General features: G+C 35.6%; 1 protein-coding gene across 1 annotated transcript; it reads left to right on the top strand.

Moving 5' to 3' along the window:
* Positions 1-2,323: 2,323 nt before the first annotated feature.
* On the top strand, positions 2,324-20,096 carry eif4g2a (eukaryotic translation initiation factor 4, gamma 2a). Its single transcript, XM_051115451.1, is given in 22 exon segments — positions 2,324-2,412; positions 3,401-3,511; positions 3,721-3,786; positions 5,008-5,133; positions 5,251-5,353; positions 6,375-6,506; positions 6,595-6,661; positions 6,761-6,912; positions 7,002-7,112; positions 7,189-7,371; positions 9,856-9,994; positions 10,095-10,231; positions 10,337-10,444; positions 10,697-10,825; positions 10,908-11,012; positions 11,093-11,290; positions 11,292-11,309; positions 11,415-11,673; positions 14,167-14,371; positions 14,473-14,681; positions 18,026-18,147; positions 18,268-20,096. Coding segments are annotated over 22 exon segments (2,835 nt in total). The 3' UTR covers positions 18,334-20,096.
* Positions 20,097-21,082: the final 986 nt, after the last annotated feature.

Genomic DNA, 21,082 nt, shown 5'->3' with positions numbered 1-21,082 from the left:
AGCAGTTGACTAAATGGATTGAAAAATGATGTGCTTTGCTGGCTTTTGTGGAAAAAATGCTTGTTTGCTTGAAACTTTTTTGTCTCTTATAAGATTTTAATTTAATAACATAATATGATTAGTTTCGGCCATTTGATGCTTAACCAGGGCTACATTCAGCCCCGACAAAATGATGCAAAACGTTTTTTTACACGGAAACGGTAATTCGTTGAACACCCTGTTCTGATGACGCAAGAGTTGCAACTATGACAGCTGAGAAGACCATTCTTTGTGTTCTTTTTTAAAAAAGAAGAAGAAGAAATTTTGAAGAATTTTCGAAGCCTGATGAAATCGGTATAAATACGTGTTTAATGCTGCAAAATACGCTCAATGTTATATTCACTGCCCTTGCCATCCAGAATAAAAGAGAACATCCCAATCGAGTGAAGGGATTTGTGGAAACTGTGGTTCCTAATTATTGTGATCCAACATTTCAGGATGAAAAGACAAACATTTCAGGTGAAGGATAATCCACTTCTTACCTCCGAGACTGTGTTATGATCTATATGACCTTATTATTGTTATTGTGAGCGTTAGGCTTATCATTATTGCTAAGCACTGTTGTCGTACTATGATACTGTAATATTTACTATCAAATAGCCCAATCAGAGGAGTATAGAAAAGTTTATGAAAGTGTCAATCCGCAATACAATAGCAAAATGTATAAATATGTATAGTATTTTTTATGTTACATGAATTAGTCTAGCACACCTTCCTAAAGAAAGGATATGGACCAGAAGACATTGCAATTACTACATGATATTAGACAGACTAAAAGAAGTTCTAGATCTATACTTGTGCTCTTATTATTTGAGTTATTTTGCATGTGCATAAACGTGCAAACGATATACTTGCTCTTGTGAATTTATTTTGATTACATTTACTTAAAAATTCCCACTGCAGTATGTGCATTAGTGTCAGCTTATTTACAGCATCATAGGGGAGGTCAAAAATTCTACTATAAATACCAAGTGGTTTGTATACATGTTGCAGCTGATTGGGCTGACATTTTTGACACACCCACCAAACAAGACAAAACATATCTCAAACCCTGTTGCACACCGTTGCACGCCGTTTCCAGGAAACGTGTCGTTTAAACTGGAAACCGTAGCAAAACGTTGGGCACCGGTTTGAGCTTGAACTTGCCCAGTTGGTTAATGATTCAATGACTCAATCAAAAGACTAGCTGCAACCTAGAGAGCAATCTGTGGTTTACCGGAAGATCCAGTGATGTTTTGATTCAAAATTAGGCATGACCGAATGCATGCATTGATAGATAGATAGATAGATAGATAGATAGACAGATAGACAGATATACATTTAGAAAATAGATAACTTATGGAGATTTCATTTGATGCCGACTTTAACGAAGTAAATGATTGAATGATTCCCCCAATAGTATGTTCCTGCACAGCCGGAGGCTGCACTTTCAGGACCGCAGTTCCAAGACCGCCTTTCTAGGACCCTATTTTTTGTGACAGCGCCATCTGCTTCAAGCATAAAACAAAATTTGTGAACTTGTGTTCGAGGCGTGTCAGCAATCTCCATTTAGCCTATTTAGCTGTGCAAAACAGATTCTGTTCTGCTGAATGTTAAACTAACATTTGTATTCAAATAAAATTACATGTATTAATGTACTAATAAACAAGCAATTTGTAGCGTAATTGTTTTACCGTTTATTGCACTTTATGTGTGTCACACATCAGACGTGAATCGCTGTGCTGCGGCTAATGAACCGAGGTCTGCAAAAATACAAGTCTTTCTTTGCAAGAAAATGGAATTTAACCCCAGAATATATATAGAATATATTAAAAAATAAATTAGGTTAAATATTTCAAACGGGTTACCAATGGGTATGTTAAGGGTTAGGAGACGGTTAGGACAATAATTAAGTGTATACAATTAAACAACTACATATTTCTTTAAAAAATAATAATATACAGAATAGCAAGCGCTATTAAATAGTATGAGACGATAATACATACATATATACAATAAATAAATAAAATAAAATAATACAAAAAAACTATAGGGTCCTACAAATGCGGTCCTGAAACGGCAGCCTCCGGTTGTGCAGGAACACCCTTCTCATGACTCGCGCAAAAGATTAGTCGCCACCTACTGGCGAAACGATAAACTGCGGGAAAAGAGCATTAAATATAATATCAGTGATTTTTTTGATGAACTGGCTCGAAAGACTCGAGTCACTAAGGTGAATCAAAATCCCCTCCACTCCTTTCGCATCCTAATTTTTTGTCCAGTGTGGGTGCAGTGAAACTTGATGATGACGTACCATCCAGCAGGTTTGACGCGTCCAGTGAATAAAGTTGCGGCTGTTCGTGACGTCAGATCACAGTTCTCCTCCTCATACCGGTGCGGCCAGTGTTACCTCAAGGCGCACTGTTCTTTAACCATATTATTATTAACGTTTAAATAACATTCGTTTCCCTTTCTCATCTTTTTTTCTTTTCTTTTTTGGTAACCCAACACAATCAAAGCTGAAGTTCTTTTAGAAAAGGTAAGGTTATTCTCATATTTACATTAGCCACTGGGCTGCTGCTGTAAAATGGCTCCGACTGCTCGCATGTTCTTGCTTTCTACCCTTAGTAGACCAAGAACAGCTACATTCCGTTATCCCGGTGAACTGACTGCCGGTACAGGGTTGAACCCAGAAGTTAACGGCTGTATGTGAGCTGCCGTGTGTTTATATGTTGATTGTACAGCTATGCTGACTCGCTTTATGGTCTTTTATGAGAAAATGGCGTCCGGTTATTAGATCAGCTGTTCTCTCGCACCACCCTGCCGGTAAACCGCACGTTTGACCATAAAACGGCGAATATTATAATACAAAGTGTTCCGCTATTAAACTTGATACCTGGTTTTAGTTTCCACTTGTTTACTAGGTTGACTTCAAACGTTGAATGTCCCCATCGTGGCTCTTTTCTTGTGTGCGATAATTAGCCTCGATGCTAATACACGAGAAGAGCTCTCTGACAACAACTGAGTGTGTGATTTAATTATTGTCCACCATAATCATAAAACGTACATTCGTTTAAACCGTCCGTATGTAGTCTTAATTAACTGACCTTATTACCTTTTAATAAATAAAATTATAATGCCGCTCGAATGTGTTGTTTAATAAATCAAGGCTCTTTTGTGAAATCTGAGCTCATGGCAGAGGCCTTGTGCTTTGTTCAGATTTGATGGCAGTTTTGTTCTTTACAATTATCCGCATTGTCACTTTTCACTGCGACTAAAGAGCCATTTAATATCCCCTATCCATTTCGTTTAAACTCAAATGCTTGTCATTTCTATTCACATTGTAAACGTATATAAATGAAGTGCTTTTCTTCTCTTTTAGGCCGTGTTTCTACACCCCCACCCTTTCACTCTCATTCTTTTTGAGGATCTTTCATTGTCAAGCCGCCAAAGTGGAGAGTGTGATTGCAGAGGGGGGTGCTTCTCGTTTCAGGTATATAATTCATTTATTATAGACCTTATGCCATTTCAGAAGCTCATTAATTTAGCTTAGGTTTAGTGAATAAGACACATCTTAGTTAAGCTGATGGTCAGAAAAAGTTGTATTTCATATGTAGCTTCCTGGCATGTGGGGTATATAGATTGGAAAATGAGTTGCGACCTTTTAAATGAAACTCAAAATACTATTTTTCACTTTTGTAGTGCTTCTTCGGGCGGAGGAGGAGGTAGGGGTGCACCTCAGCACTATCCCAAGTCTGTCGGCAACAGGTACGTTTAGAGAATTTAATAATAGAGCGCTGGTTCTAATTTAATTTAAAATGCTGTTTTAGTTGTGTATTACACTTTTTGTTGTTGTTTTCTGAGGAAGCAAAGGAGGCAGCGCCTCAATTATTAGAAAGAGTGAGGGGAAAAGACTGTATCGAAAATGAGTTTCTATGAAATAAGTCTGTTAATTAAGTTAATAAAACACATTCTAAATGAGAAGCCCGGAGAGACAGTCTTTTTTGCCTCCCGCAGGCTCACTTTTTTTTTTTTTTTTCAGACTGAGGTAAAAATCTGAGGGGTTCATTATGGTCTTGAACTAATGTAAATTGACTAATTGCCAGGTAAATAAATCATTCATTTGGATAACATTTTTGGTCATGTCTATATCAAAATGAGGTTGCTTCATTCTATGTATAAGCTTGTTTATTGACAACTCAGCTCATTTAAATGTATAGCTGCCCTCTACATCAGTGACCATCATTATATCATCATTGTATTATTTACTGAGGTTTTGTTGATTGTGTAAGTAGGGTTTTGTTGATTGTGGAAAGCTTTGACTCCAATTAGCAACCAGAAAAAAAGACACGCATACTGGAGTATTTATTTATTTTTTCTTTTCTTTTTGTCTGAAGTGTAAATAAAATAAATTTAGTCACCATGAATTTTTTTTTTTTTTTTTTTTTAAGAACTCATCTCACCTCAATCTTTAATCAAAATAACATCTGTTCTCTGAAGTGTGCGTAACAAATTGCATAACTTCCCCTTCTCATAACTACCCTACCAACCTGTCACTCAAGAAATTGCAGCAGTAGCAATCAACGAGCCAATTTCCCAATGGACAAAATTAACTCCAGCCTGCTTTTTTTCCCTGTTCGGGCCTTATTACTTTGATATAGGTCACAATTGGAAATAAACGATTATTTCAACTTCATTTTCATGATGACTTTATTTTCTAAGCTTAGCGTCAGATACTACTTATTGAAATTAGGTCATGTTAGTTTCGGGTGTTGACTTTATTAGTAGCTTGTCCTGATTCCGAGTTGCTGACCTCATGTGAGGAAATACTAGTGAAGTTATTTAAGTGTTTCTTAGTCATCAAAGGGTGGTGGCAGAATCCTTTCTGATTGGCACAACCAGATATTTTAGTGCTGATGTTTTATTGTGGACATTAGTAAGTACCTAAAGCCTTGACAAAACAAATGACTGTGCATTATTGTTTTATAGCGAGTTCCTGGGGAAAACCCCAGGGCCTAGCGTTCAGAGATGGGTTCCTTCACGAAGCACTAGACGAGATGTCAACTCCTCCAACGAAAAAGAACGACACGATGCAATCTTCAGGAAAGTGAGAGGGTAAGTTTGCCCTGATTTATTTTTTAAGAATTATATAGTATGTACTTGAATTTTTTTTTGTTTGTTTCAGTGGATGTTACTGAAAAACGTAACATTTTGCTTCTATTTTTTTTTTAGCATACTTAATAAACTGACCCCTGAAAAGTTTGACAAGCTATGCCTTGAGCTCCTGAATGTGGGCGTAGATTCAAAGCTCGTCCTCAAAGGAATCATCTTGCTGGTGAGAATTTTGTCTGTTTGTACACGTAGGCTAGAGCTGTCACAGTTACCAGTACTGCTGAAATTTCTCAATGCCAACTTTCGTTCTAATTCACAGACTGCTTTTCTTGCACAAGAAATCATTACATGAAACCTATGAGAACATACAACAATAATGAGTCATACAAATGCAGCATAGGTGCCAAAGCTTTTGTGGATTTGTTCACCTGAATAGTTGTTTGGCAAATCATTGTTTGACAGCTGCATGTGTATACCTGACATTTTATGTAAGCTTTATACCTCAAATAAAAAGGGGTGTATATATATGGGCCTTTCTACAGAATTGGTGCGAACTGCTGCCCCACAACCAAAAACGCCATTTAAAAAGCATTAAAGTATTCAAATCTTACATGTTTATTAAGATCCTTCTATTATGTTTTGAAACCCACAGTAACTTTTAAAATATGAGATAACTATATACATCTCATTTATTGGGTACTTTCAATTGGGAGGTGGCTGTCTTGAACCCTAACCCCTAAATTTCAACTTATGAAAATGACGTTAACAATTTTTTTTTTTTTTTTTTTTTTTTTTTTTGTATTTGTTTCCCGTTGTTTTTAAAAGTGTCTTTTTGATTATTTTAAAAAATGGTGTGTGTATAATATAATATAATATAATATAATATAATATAATATAATATAAAAAAAACTGTCCTGCATATTTTTTTTTTTTTTTTTTTTTTTTTTTTTTTTTATCACTACATCTGAAAAAAATTAATAAACTAGTAAAAATATTTACAATCTTGATTGTAAATTCACTTCTATAGGGTTCTAACTTCTAACTTCTATTCCAGAACGTCCTGAAAATACAATATTATAATTAACTGCACAATTACTAGAAATGTGTGCCTTGGATATTATACATTTTGCATTTATTATTATTTTATTTTATTTTTTTAGACTTTTCCAACTCATTGGACAAATGTATTAACAGTGACAGCCCTTTTCTGCATTTACATACATCTACTTGTCCACTTCAACTAGATTGTAGACAAAGCCCTTGAGGAGCCGAAGTATAGCTCGCTATATGCTCAGCTATGTCTGCGTCTGGCAGAGGATGCTCCAAACTTTGACGGCCCATCAACAGAGATCCAATCATCACAAAAGCAGAGCACTGTAAGAATATCCTCTGTTCATTTGCAAGAAGCTTCACAGACAGCGTATTTTGGTATATTTATTCCACTATTTCATCATGCTCTTACAGACATTCAGGAGACTTCTGATATCCAAACTTCAGGATGAATTTGAAAACCGCACCAGAAATGTTGACAGTAAGTACACTGTGAATGTCCTAACATTACAGCAACTACACCTGAATTGCCTGATATGTTACTTATGATTCTGTTTATCTTTTTTTTTTTTTCTATCAGTCTATGATAAAAATGACAGCCCTCTCACCTCTGAGGAAGAGGAGCAGCGTGCCATTGCCAAGATCAAAATGCTGGGCAACATCAAATTCATTGGAGAACTTGGCAAACTTGATCTCATTCACGAGTCTATCCTTCATAAATGCATCAAAACAGTGAGTTATTCATAAATCCTCTAAAATATTCATGTCAGCTACTTGATCTTTAACCTAACGTTGTTGCGTTTGAACTTTCCTAATTGAAGCTTCTGGAAAAGAAGAAAAGAGTCCAACTTAAGGATATGGGGGAGGATTTGGAGTGCCTCTGTCAGATAATGAGAACTGTGGGGCCAAGACTAGATCATGAGAAAGCCAAGGTAAGCTGCTTTAAGACTAGCAGGACTTTGGGTGCATTAAGACAGTGGTATTTCCTAACACCCCTTTGTCTCGCAGTCTTTAATGGATCAGTACTTCGGCCGTATGCGATCCTTAATGAACAACAAGGACTTGCCTGCTAGGATTCGTTTCCTGCTTCAGGATACCGTGGAGTTGCGAGAGAACAACTGGGTGCCTCGGAAAGCTTTTATTGATAATGGACCTAAGACTATCAACCAGATCCGCCAGGATGCAGTAAAGGTGAGACCCCGCCAGTTAATGTTTGACCTTTTCAGAGTTATGGATTTGCAGTGTAAACATTGAACGTATTTGAATGCATTCATGAAGTCCACTTCCAGAACAGAAATTTACAGATAATTTGCTAACGCCCTTGTCATCCAAGATGTTCACGAGTTTCTTTCTTTCTTCAGTTGTAAAAAGAAATAGTTTCTTGAGGAAAACATTTCAGGATTTCTTTCCATATAGTGGAGTTTGAACTTACAAAATACAGTTTAAATGTAGCTTCAAAGGGCTCTAAACGATCCCAGCCATCAAAGAAGGTTGTTAAGTTAAAATAACTGTTGGTAAGTTATTTTCTTAAAAAAAAAAAAACCTTTTAATATGCTTTTTAACCTCAAATACTCATCTTGTCTAGCTCTGCGTGAGCTCTGTGTATTAGACAGATAGGTTTTACTTTGCCAAAAAAAAAAAAAAGGTAAAACAGCTATGTAGGATGATTTTGAAGTTTTCAAAATTGAGTTTTTCAACATACCCTTACTGTCTTGCGCTGGAATGCACAGAGTACATGAAGATCTAGACAAGGCAAGCATTTGAGATTTAAAAAAAAAATTGTAGAAATTTTTTTTTTTTTTTTTTTTTTGTGTAGAAATTTTTTTTTTTTTTTTTTTAATTGAATTGAATTGAAGGAAAAACAATGTGCCATATTACATACACAGATTTTTAACAAGGCTCCTCTCGATTTTACTATTTTATATATATATATATATATATATATATATATTATTTTTTTTTATTTTTTTTTCTTCCCCTTCCCGCAACCCACCCCAAAAAAAACAGACAAAAAACCAAAAAAAAAAAAAAAAAAAAAAAGGAAGATAAGTTCTCTTAATAAATAAGAACAAATTCCAAAACAGAGAACAAAATCTCAAAGTTATGATATTACAAACAATGAGGAAATACTTGACATCATTGTTAGCCCATTATGTCTGAATGTGTTAACCATTACATTGCGTACAGATCTTTTTAGTTACACTGTTAATTTTACTTTGGGGGGAGAGTTGCGTCCTGTTCAAAATATGATAACAATGGAGACCATACTAAATAAAAACGTTTAGTTGATCTTCTAAGAGAATATTTTATCGTTTCCAGTTTCAAAAACAGCATCACAAAAGTGTTGAAATTCTAATAAAAAAAAAATAAATAAATAAATAGTAGTAATAATAATAATAATAATAATAATAATAATAATAATAATAACAACCAATCATTTCACTAGATAAGACGCTTCATCCTCTGCTGTGATAGTTTAGAGCCTTTTGAAGCTGCGTTTAAACTGTTCTTTTGAAGTTCAAACCTGTTGGGCACAATAGAAGTCCATTATATGGAGAACATTCCTGAAAAATTTTCTTCAAAAAAACAGTTTCTTTACGACTGAAGAGAGACTGACATGAACATCTTGGATTACAAGGGAGTGAGTAAATTATCTGTACACCTTCGTTCTGGGTGTGAACTACTTTATTGTACCTGCAAACTCATGTCTGTGAAAATATGCTGTTTTGACATTTGAAATGGGCCATTCACATGATTTGTGCAAATCCGCAGGCTTTTTGTTTGGGTATCAGAAGGGAGAAACTGATTTTGTATTTCTGACATGATACAATATGGAAGAAAAATACAGAAATTTTAACCCGATGACTTTGAATCGGATATGTATGGAAAGACATTTGAAGTTAGTGGGGTGATTTTTGCTGAAGAGTACCTCTTTGTGAAAAAAATAATTAAACAAAAAAAATTTTTTTTTTTTTTTTTTTTTTTTTTTTTTTTCAGTGATCTTTTCAGGATTCTCTTTCCACTTGAGATTTTATAGAATTTAATGAATATTAAAATAATTTGTAATTGTAAAAAAATTATAATATAATATAATCGAGAGAGAGAGTTTTTACTGTAAAATTACAATGTTGATGTCTTATTTTTTCTGAATGGTAAATTATGCTTTAGTTTTGGGCTTCCAACAAATAATGTTCAGTTGTATTTAGGATAAAGCTTAGCTCTCTGTGTTTATTTATATGATACCATTATATTTTAATTAAATGCAAGCAATTTTGCGATATTCATTTTTTCAATACATTTTGGAGCCCTGTGAGGTTTATTTTTATTTTATTTATTTTTCAATGCTGAACTGTTATTTGATCTGTGAAAGTGGTATAACTCAGTTTTTACATCATTTTACAGTTTAGAGTGTTACCATAGACCTTTCTGTTTCAAAACAACCGTATTCCTAAAAGTAGTTCTAATATCAAAATATAAAATTTAACTGCTAATTCCAAGAAGTATTCAGATAATTTTATATATTTTTTTTATATATAACACCTTTTATTTTGGGGTTTATAAGTGTAAAGCAAATGGCCTGTGGCCTGAAAAGCCTTGTAGACATTTGCAGATATATGGAAATCTGTTGGCTTAACTACTTTTCTTTTTCTCCCCTCCCCTCTTTGTTCGTCACAGGATTTGGGTGTTTTTATTCCACCGATGACTCAAGGAATAAGAACTGACTTCTTTCAAGAAAGTCCTTTCTTGCCGACGAGAATAAAACCTGATCGAGAAACTCTTGGGGGATTAGCGGATATGTTTGGGCAGATGCCAGGTATGTCTGAAGTGTGTTGACATTTCTGGGACAGGTGGTGCAAGACTGGATATGCTCTATGGTTCACTGCCAGCTTAATAACTCTGTTGTCTGGTTGTAGGCAGTGGAATTGGTACTGGCCCTGGGGTCATTCAGGACAGGTATTCCCCCACCATGGGTCGTCGCGCAAACCCTCTTTTCAACGGGCACGGTGGCCACATGGCCCCTGCACCACAGCCTTTCATGAAATCTAACCAGGTAAGTGCCCAAATACCAAAGTACTAATGCACAAAGAACTATAACTAATCAAGACATCAAAACATTCTTGCAACTTACAAGTCTTTTATTTTGTTCTGATCAAAGGGGCAGAATCTGCTTTTCCAGAGCCAGACTCATTCATCTCAACAGCAAGCTCAGTCCAAGGATATGCCGCCACGTTTTATTAAGAAAGGACAGCTGAATGCTGATGAGGTATGATTTTAATTTCAGGTGATAAACATGTATCGCTATCAGTAACGTAATTGCTCTAAACATTTTAGTGGTTTACACCAATATCAGTACAAATTTATACTCCAAATGATTTAAGGTTTTTTTTTTTTTTTTTTTTGTTTTTTTTTTTTTTTTGTTTTTTGCCAACTTTGTAGTCTAGTTTTAATTTGAAGGAAAATGTAGTTTGTTGATCTTGTAGAATTATTAATGACTAAAATTATTTTTGTATTTCAGATCAGCTTGAGACCTGCTCAGTCATTCATTCTGAACAAAAACCAAATGCCAAAGTTGCAGCCACAGATACCTACCATGATTCCTCCTAGTGCTCAACCTCCTCGCACATCCACACCACCACTGGGACAGGTAATGACTTTGTCATGCATGGGAACAAAATGCCATATGTCTTATTTTTAAGGTTCATTTTAAACCTTTCTGTTGTTTGTAGCCACCGCAACTTGGGCTGAAAACCAACCCACCTCCAATTCAGGAGAAGCCACAGAAGACGACCAAGAAGCCTCCTCCTGCTAAGGAGGAACTGCTTAAGATGACTGTATGTACCACTCAACATCTCATTGTTCAAAACGTTTCTCAGAAACTTTTTGAGTAAGCAGTTTCTTAAATTTTTTGCAGGAAAATGTTGTGACCACTTACTTGAGCAGCAAAAACATGAACGACGCAGTGAACGGAGTGCGAGAGATGAAGGCTCCCAAACACTTCCTGCCTGAGATGTTGAGTAAGATGATCGTGTGCTCACTGGAGAGCCCTGATGAGGACCGAGAGCACGTCAGCACTCTGATCAACACGCTCCGAATGGAGGGACTGGTCACGGGGGGAGAACTTTATGCAGGTTTGTACCAGTGAAATTCACCCTCAAAGCATCTTGACTCAAACCAGGACTTATTGTTTCTTCAAACTGCATGTGTTTTTATTTTATTTTATTTTTTTTAAACAGGCTTTCCTCAATGTTCTGGACCAATGTCCCAAGATCGAGTTGGATGTTCCGTTGGTGAAGTCTTACCTGGCTCAGTTTGCTGCCCGGGCGATCATTGCGGAACTTGTGAGCATGGCAGAGTTGGCCCACCCACTGGAGAACGGCACCCACTTTCCTCTTTTCCTCCTCTGCTTGCAGCAAATGGCCAAAATGAAAGATCGGGAGTGGTTGACTGACCTGTTCCAGCAGAGCAAGGTCAACATGCAGAAGATGCTGCCAGGTATGTGCTTCTGTTTCCTCCCTGTATGGTCATACTTATGTGCCTCTGCAATTTCAGAGAAGCTTTAAGTAAATAAACTTAACATTAGAATGTAATTATTAGGAATGCAATAATATCGAAATCTCACAATACGATAATATTGCGATAAGAAGTCCACAATACAATGATGATTTTGTACGTTAAAGTTAGTTAAATTATTCTATTTTATGCAATTTGATAGTTCAAAATTAAGAGCTCCAACCCATGTTCTTAACTAAGAAAACTTAAGTCAGAAAAAAGTCAGTGAATTGACATGTACCCGAACTTTAAAAGGGACTCAACTAGTGATGTAACGATTACCGGTTTGACGATAAATCATGATAAAATTCCCCAAGGCTCGTATTACCGTTTCATATTTTAATTATCATTAAAACCGTATTAGATTACCACGATTTAAACAACTGATGATAAATAAATACAATACAGCATAGAGCACAGTTTTAAGTAACCGTCTCATTTGCGCACGGCACGCAGAGTAGTTTCATTTTGTGTGAAAAGTCAGCGGATGTTTTAAAAGAGTGCTAAGGGCATAGGCACCAATCCCCACAGAAATAATCATTCATTTTAAGCAAAAAGAAGTGCATTACAGCTTTTACGACATTGTTCTCGTTTCATAGTTCATTTGAAGCCATTTTGGGTGTTATTTTAATGGAAAATGTCATTATTGTATGACAGGGTGCCAGCATGATCCTCTCGGCTTGCAGCCTCCTCTCCAATATGATCAAATATTACGTATGCGCCCTCAAACATTGTCCTGTATACGCACGAATAAGTGCTTATTGTGAACGGGTATTTTATTAAATAATTTTATTTAGTGAAGCGCAACCCTCATAGAAAGAATGTGTATTATTTGGTAACTAATGTATTTGCAGTCCTTATGTTTTACTTTGCAATTGGGGTTGGGCACCCACCGGCAGAAACAAATCGGGAATTATAAAGAATATTTGAATGAATTAATTATATGAATCTACCTCTAAGATTCTGACTTTCTTCAGAAAAGATTCGATGGCATTTTGTTTTCCTCTTCACTCCATGTAATATCTAAAGAAGTGTTCATAATCGCAATGCTGCTTTATCCACGGAGTTCACGGCTGTAATTCAGCTTTTCCATAAGCGCCATCTAGTGTCATACATTGGATTTACAGAGACTTACATTTACATTCAGCTTGTGTGCGGAGTGTGTTTTTTTTTTTTTTTTTTTTTGGGCCAAAAAAGGGACCAGATTTGCATGCCCTGCTGTAGCCAAAATTGACTGGTTGGTGAAAAACAAGCGTAATTCAGACCAGTTATCTAGATTATTTATGGAACAGATAAAATACATATAATAATTTATTAAATCATTTATCATTTTGACTTAACCATTTTCTTTATTTAAAGGCTGAAATGTGAGGTTTATCTTTTTTAATGAAACTTTTTTTTTTTTTCCTACAGCTTTATTTGAAAATTTACATTGGACATTTAAGCATGCTATTAGAGCAGTCATGCTGTCACTTGCAAAAATCATTTTATTTGTTTGTCAATTTTAAATGTAAAATTTGAAGTGATTTGTGTCAGTACTTTTTGAACATTTCCAGTACATTTTAACTATACCGTGATAATACTGATAACCGTGATCATTTTGATCACTATAATCGTGATAAGAAATTTTCATACCGTTACATCCCTAGACTCAACCCGCTCTCATGAAGCTGGAGGAGCTGCTAAAACGAATAAAGCAGCTCCTGCCCCGCAAATATAATAATAATAATAATAATAATAATAATAATAATAATAATAATAATAATAATAATAATAATAATAATAATAATAATAATAATAATAATAAGATTTGTGGACCTCAAGTGATCTAGGACCACCCACGGAAATGGTCGAGTGTACACGGAAAATTTAATGACAAATGTCTAGAGGAAATTATTGTAATGCGGGGTGCATAAAAATGCATGCAAACAAATCTCTTCTCTCAAAGGTGGATTTTCTTCACTCATTTAAAAAAAAAAAAAAAAAGACACTCTCTCACTTGCATGTTTGTGCTCAGAAACACAGATCAGTGCATATGACAACGAAGTATCAGTATTTACATAGCATAACAGTAGAAAATGTATCAGTCTCGCACGTGTCCCGCATTGTCCCGCAAAAGCACATCTATGTCCCGCAATAGCCCTATTGCCAGGTTGTCACCCTAGTCTCAATCTTTTTTTTTTCTTTTTTTTTTTTTTTTTTTTTTTTTTGCTGCTCAATGTTGCAAACTAGTGTGTCTTATCATATTTTAATCTATAATCTTAATTATGAACACAACTGTTTGTAATGCAAACAGCTTTACAGTTTAATGCACTTTGTTATTCTTCTCATTTTTTTCTTACAGTGACTTGTGAACCGGAACTCTCACACATTACCAGAAAAGTTTTTGGCATTCTGTATGGACTGGTGTTCATATATTTCTGTCTCTGCCCACAGAAATAGATCAAAACAAAGATCGCATGTTGGAGATTCTGGAGGGGAAGGGCCTGAGCTTCTTATTCCCTCTTATGAAGCTGGAGAAGGAGCTGCTGAAACAAATTAAAGCAGATCCTGCCCCGCAAACCATCTACAAGTGGATCAAGGACAACATTTCTCCAAAACTGCACACTGACAAGGGTTTCGTTAACATTCTGATGACCAGGTATGATGCTGCACATGGCGGCCCAGACATTTATTGTGTCTCACTTAAAGGTTTATTCTTGATTTAAACACTTAATTAACTTCCCATGAAAATTCTTCTAGCTTTTTGCAGTACATTTTCCACGAGATGTATGCCACTGAAGGAGATGACCAATTATCTGCACCTACGAAAGAGCAGCTCGACCAGGAAAAGCAGCTGCTACTTGCCTTCAAACCGGTGATGCAAAAATTCCTGCATGATCACGTGGACCTGCAAGTCAGTGCGCTGTACGCACTGCAAGTCCACTGCAACGCCCATGCTTTTCCCAAAGGTATGACTGGAAAATAAAAATAAAAACTGTGACTGTAATACATTATAATAATTATATTTCCCCAGACTTGAAGGAATTCTTTATTTGTGATTAAAATACTTATAATCATCAGTATCACCCAAAAAACCTGGAAAATTCAGTTTTCGTACAAGGTGCTAAAACTTTTTTTTTTTTTTTTTTTTTAAATGTAAGGCCTGGAAAACCTTTGAAAATGGCAATATTCCTGAAGAGGTATTTGGAAAAATGCTTGAATTATTGAAAAACAATGTATCTATGAAAATTTATTTATTTATTTTTTTTTTGCTTATTTCAGTTAACGTCATAAAATTAGCGAGCTAAGCCAGTAGCAGTACTGACAATGTTGTGTAAACATAGCTGAAGAAAAGCAGAACAGATGAACCAAATCAATTGCGTCATTTATGCTGTAACCACTCGAGTTGATGCAAACTCATGATCATTCATTTCAAGTGATTGACTAGCATTAAATTGCATATTGTGAATCATTTGATTTAGATCGGGACCTTGGAGCACACATCACAAATCATTTGATTTGGATCTCAATGGGTTCGTGAATCATTTTGTGTGCGTACTATCTACCCTATCTGCCGTGAATAGTATTGAAGATAGAGTTGTAGCTAACAATTATTTCTATTGTCGACTAAGCTATTGATTATTTTTCTTTTTATTAATAACAGTAACTTCTGCTATTAATATTTTTTTATTCAAGCGTTTTCTCGTAATTAATACTTTCCAAAAAAAAAAAAAAAAAACAACAAAGTAAGTAACAATAAATAAAGAAATAATAAAGAAAAGGGAGAAAAATAAGTAATAACAGTAAATAATAAAAATAAAAATAAAAAGGGAGAAAAAGAAAAATAACAAAAAGAAATTAAAAAAAGAGAGAAAAAGAAAGCAAGGAAGCAAGAAAGAAATAAAAAAAAGAGAGAAAAAGAATTACAGGACAGTTATAAAATCAACAGAAATGCACATTATGGCTGCATTCAGTTACTGTTTGTGACCTGACAGCAGTTGCTAACAGGTGAGAGACTTGAAAACCAAAAACATCTGTTTGAATACATATCTGTATGAATAAACCAAGCTGATCTCAGGAAAGTGCGTATAAATGGTAAGCCCAAAAAAAAGTGTGGTAATGATGCACAAAAAAATTTAGGATTAGGGAGTTTTTGTTTTTATTTGCCGTACTATTTATATGCATTTTCATGAGACCGGGCTGGAATGAACAGCTGAAGACAGAAGTCACAACCGCATAAGGTCATAACAGGGACGTTTTATCACAGTTGACAGTCTGGTTTTAACCCAGTCGAGGCTTGTCCAATCCATCACAAAGTTAAACAAATAACAATGACTGTAAATGCTTTGTTAGTGAGTGCAGAGAGCGCGTTTGGAGTACGCGTCTCAGAGCTTGCACGATCGAGTCCACGGCACTGACGGCAGTTACAGTGGATCTCGAGATGAATGCGAATCATTTCTCCTCCGTCTATGTGGGTGAATTAAACCCATCATGATTATATAGGTAACTCAATGTCCTGTGCTGTTGTGTTTATTCAGCACGGCTTTGAATGGGAGAATGCGGTTGTGAATCGTAAAGGCATCAGTTTGGGGATATATATGCGGTTCTGACGGTCATATAATAATAAAATGCTCTGGAAATGCAACTCTGTGAAGTGGTGTTGCCATACTAGCCTTTACCTTCTGCTGTGGAGTCTTATTGTGTTAAACATGTCAGAAAACAGTCTTAAGTAGGGATAACTGCACAATGGGCGTGACTAAAGGTGCGACACGTCGACATAGTTGATGATGTCTACAAATCTCTGCAGCTCAAATTGAAAATTGTTAATATCATATAGAAACTGCAGGCCCGGTCTAAGTCAAATGATTTGCAGTCTGCCCTCTGAGTCCTGATCTGAAATGATGGTCTGTGAATCATTAATTAGATCAGGACTTCAGAGCATGAATCTCAAATCATTTGATTCGGATCAGGACTTCAGTGTGGGTTTGCATATAATTTGATTTAGTTTGGGACTTTGAACCGCATATGGCGAATCATTTAAATTTCGGAGCAAAATTATTCAAAATGTTTCGAATGGCTTCAACTGGATCCCGTATCGCAAATCATTTGTTTCAGGTTGGGACTTCAGAGCATGTATTGCGAACCATTTTGATAGGAATGGGTTAGTGAATCATTTTGTGAATAGAATGATTTTAAATCAAATTATTCACAATACACACAGTTCCGATTCAAGTCAAATGATTTGCAGTCTGTGCTCGAAGTCCTGATCTGAAATGATGGTTCGTGAATAATTATTCTGAGACTTCAGAACATGGATCGCACATCATTTGATTTGGATAAGAACTTCGGTGTGGGCTTGCATATCAATTGATTCAGTTTGGGACTTTGGCCCGCACATGGCAAATCATTTAAGGTCAGGATTTCGGAGCAAAATGATTCAATGTTTTGAATTGCTTCAACTGGTTTCTGTATTGCAAATCATTTGCTTCAGGTTGTAATTTGAGCATGTTCACGAATCATTTGACTTGGGTTGGGACTTCAGAGTGCGTGTTGCAAACCATGTTTTAGATCGAACTGGTTTGTGAATCTTTTCGTGAATTGAATGATTTAAATCAAATGATTCACAAAACGCAAAGTTCCGATCCAAGTCAAATGATTCACAATCTGCACTCCAAGTCCTGGTCTGAAATGATGGTTTGTGAATAATGCAAATTGGGACTTCAGAACATGGATCGCAAATCATTCGATTCAGATCGGGGCTTCGCGGTGTGTTTGCAAATCATTTGATTTAGTTCAGGATTTCAGAGTGCGTATGGCAAATCATCATTTAAAAAACTGGATTTTGGAGTGCTTTAGCTAATAATAATAATAATAATAATAATAATAATAATAATTAATAAATAATGATAATGATAATGATGTTTGAGTCATGGGAATTTAATTTATATTTTTTGAGGTGTAGTAAAATACTAGTATTAATATAATACTGTATTATACTAGAATACTAATAGTATTTTTGCTAGTAATATAATACTGACTACTTGAGTGTTTTAAATGATTCATAATCTTCAATGTTAATCTTTAACTTTGAGGGTTATAATAATTTAATTTTATTGAATAATTATGCACTAGTTACTCCTCCAGACATGGATGATTTGTTAATAATAAATGTTATATAAAATGAATGCAGAACGCTTTAAGTTAGGGAAATTCATTGGTCTAAGGTGTGGGAATGCTAGAGCTTGTTTACTGAGATAGGAATTAAAGTAATCAGAGAAAATTCTTGTTTTCCTGTTTTTAATGGTCTCTTTAGGAATGTTATTGCGCTACTTTGTCAACTTCTACGATATGGAGATAATTGAAGAAGAGGCCTTCCTAGCATGGAAAGAAGATATTACCCAAGAGTTTCCAGGGAAAGGAAAAGCATTGTTCCAGGTGATTATCCTTTTGCAGTAAACGGTGACAACACCGTTTCTTGGGAAGACGTTAATTTACAATCTCACTTGTTGTTGTGTGTTTTTTTTTTTTTCTTTTTTTCTTTCCCCTGTCGTTTAGGTGAACCAGTGGCTCACCTGGCTGGAGACGGCGGAAGAGGAGGAGTCTGAGGAGGAAGCTGACTAAAGAACCAGCCAAAGCCTTGATGTACTCGCCTCTGTCATCTCTCCCGTTTCATTTCGCCATCTCTCCTTTCACCCGTATTAACCGCCGCACTTCATTCCGTGCTGCAGTGTCAAGCCAACGTATTACTTCACGCTTCTCTTTGGCCTCATTGTTTAAAGCATGTAATGACTAGCATCTGTTAAGACCCACTACAGATAAATGGTATTAGCAGCTTGAAACTGCATCTTTTTTTATATATATTTTGCTTTTAAGAACATGTATTTGCAAGAGCCTTTTCTGCTGCTGTTTCTTTCAGCACAAAACTATAGAAATGCACTTTTGCTCAGTGTCATATTTTGAGTTGCTGCAATATTCACTTTCGTTTGTTACAAAGAATCCTCAGTAATCATTGGTTACCATAACGTTTCGTTGATGCGTTGTTCATACCTCACAGTAGTGGGTGTAGTGTGCTGTGTGTGTGTGAGATGGAGTCTAATGAAAACTCTCCGGATCTGCAAGGTGCTTGAGTCTGTGAAACAGGAAAAATGGTTTACTTTCCAGTTATGATTGTAAAATGTCAAGTTTCTTTTTTGTTTTTTTTTTTTTTTCCCCTTCCCCTCCTTTTTCTTATAATAATGAACAAAGCCATGTGGGAGAGATGAAATTATGCGGCCTTTTTTTTTTTTTTTTTTTTTTTATTCTTTTCCCAACCCATATGCGTCCCCTCCACTACTTGTCAATCTGATACTTGAATTTTTTATTTTTTTTGTTTGTTTGTTTGTTTTTCTTTACAGCATGTTCAGGGATTACCAAACACAGCCTGTTTAGATGCAACAATTTGATCCAAACAGAAATGTGTAAATTTTTTTTTTTTTTTTAATGCATTTTAATTGGTAAAATAAAGATGAAACAAGATGAGAAATTTGGTATGGATGTTTAATATACAAATCGCTGTTTTACAACCTAACAATGTTTTCCCATGATGGATATTATACATATTTATTTAATCATGAGGGGGAAAATCAAAGCTTTATCATTAGGTAGGACAACGAATGGTGACCTGCTCGTGTGGTTTTGCTACTTAAAGTGTTAAGGTGTAAGAACTTTGAATGTTCGGTGTACCACTGTTGCTTTCAATAAAGTTACACACCAGCATTTATTTGGCCTTATTTCATGTGTGCTTGGAACATTTCAGAACATTTGTCATCAGATTTGTATTTACTAGAGGTCATCTTCCAGTTTAAAATTAAACCGTGATGTACAAATGAACAATGCTGGGTTTTATTTTACTTTTTGAACACATTTCAACCTAAATCATATTTGTGACTGATAACACTATTGATTACAAGTACAGGGCTCAGTTCAGTTCTTGAGCTCTGTTTCTTTTTTTTTTTTTTTTTATCCTTGAATATCAGTTGAATTCACTCTGTCACTACTTGTGTACTTTCTGAGTTGTGGTTGGCACTGAATGATGACATCAGTAATGTATACTTATGCAGTGATTTGTAAATGTTTCTTACTATTCAGGAATGAACAAAAACAATGCTTAGAATCGGAAATGAAATCCAAGAATGCTTTGGTTTTAAGTCAGAATATACTGTAACGGTATATGAGATGCCCCATAAATAATGCCTTGTAATGTAATTTTTAAAATGTTCATTTTTATCTTGTGTTTCTGTAGTACTTATGTATCATTCATATTGTGCAATGCTTTCCATAGGTAGGCTGTTATTGTATTATGATGCCATGTTGGAAACATTTTCTAATAAAGTATGAAAAAGTCACATTTGCAGATTAATTAATTGCATCTACACTACTGTTCAAACAACTGTTTTTGAGAAATTAATTGTACACCTAGAACCATCATTTCACCCTGAGGACAACTGAGGGACTCGTATGCAACTATTGCAGAAGGTCCAAATGCTCACTGATGCGCCAGATGGAAAAACCATGTATTAAGAGCTGGGGGTGAAAACTTTTGAACAAAAGATGTGTACATTTTTCTTATTTTGCCTAAATACATGTATTTCATTTAGTACTGCCCTTCAGAAGCTACAAAAGATAGTTACATGTTCCCCTGAAGACAAATTAAGTTAAATCCACCGATCTTAAAATTTAAAAGTTTTCACCCCCCAGCTCTTAATGCATTGTGTTTCCTTCAGAAGCATCAGTGAGTGTTTGAACCTTCTGTAATAGTTGCATATGAGTCCCTCAGTTGTCCTCAGTGTGAAAAGATGAATCTCAAAATCATACAGTCTTTGTTGGAAAGGGTTCAAATACACACAAATGCTGAAAAACCAAAGAATTTGTGGGACCTGAAGGATTTTTCTAAAGAACAGTGGGCAGTTTATTTTTTCAGGACAAACAAGGGACTCACTCACTTGTTCAGCTGCTCATTAACATAAATATATAATCAGCCAGTCACTTGGCTGCAACTTGTGACATGCATTTGGACGCAGATGTGGTCAAGATTATCTGCTGAAGTTCAAACGGAGCGTCAGAATGGAAAGGTAATATAAGACTTTGAATGTGATGTGGTTGTTGGTGCCAGACGGCGTGGTCTGAGTATTTCAGAAACTGCTGATCTACTGGGATTTTCACTCACAGCCATCTCTTGGGTTTACAGAGAATGATCTGAAAAAGAGAAAATATCCAGTGAGTGGCAGTTCTGTTGGCAAAAGTGCCTTGATGCTAGAGGCCAGAGGAGAATGGCCAAATTGGTGTAGAGCCATTAAAGGTGAAGTCCACTTCCAAAACAGAGATTCACATA

Source organism: Labeo rohita, chromosome 7 (genome assembly GCF_022985175.1).
Source record: "Labeo rohita strain BAU-BD-2019 chromosome 7, IGBB_LRoh.1.0, whole genome shotgun sequence".
Lineage (NCBI taxonomy): Eukaryota > Metazoa > Chordata > Actinopteri > Cypriniformes > Cyprinidae > Labeo > Labeo rohita.
Note: the sequence above shows the minus strand (reverse complement) of the source record. Positions and strands in the feature narration are given on the sequence as shown.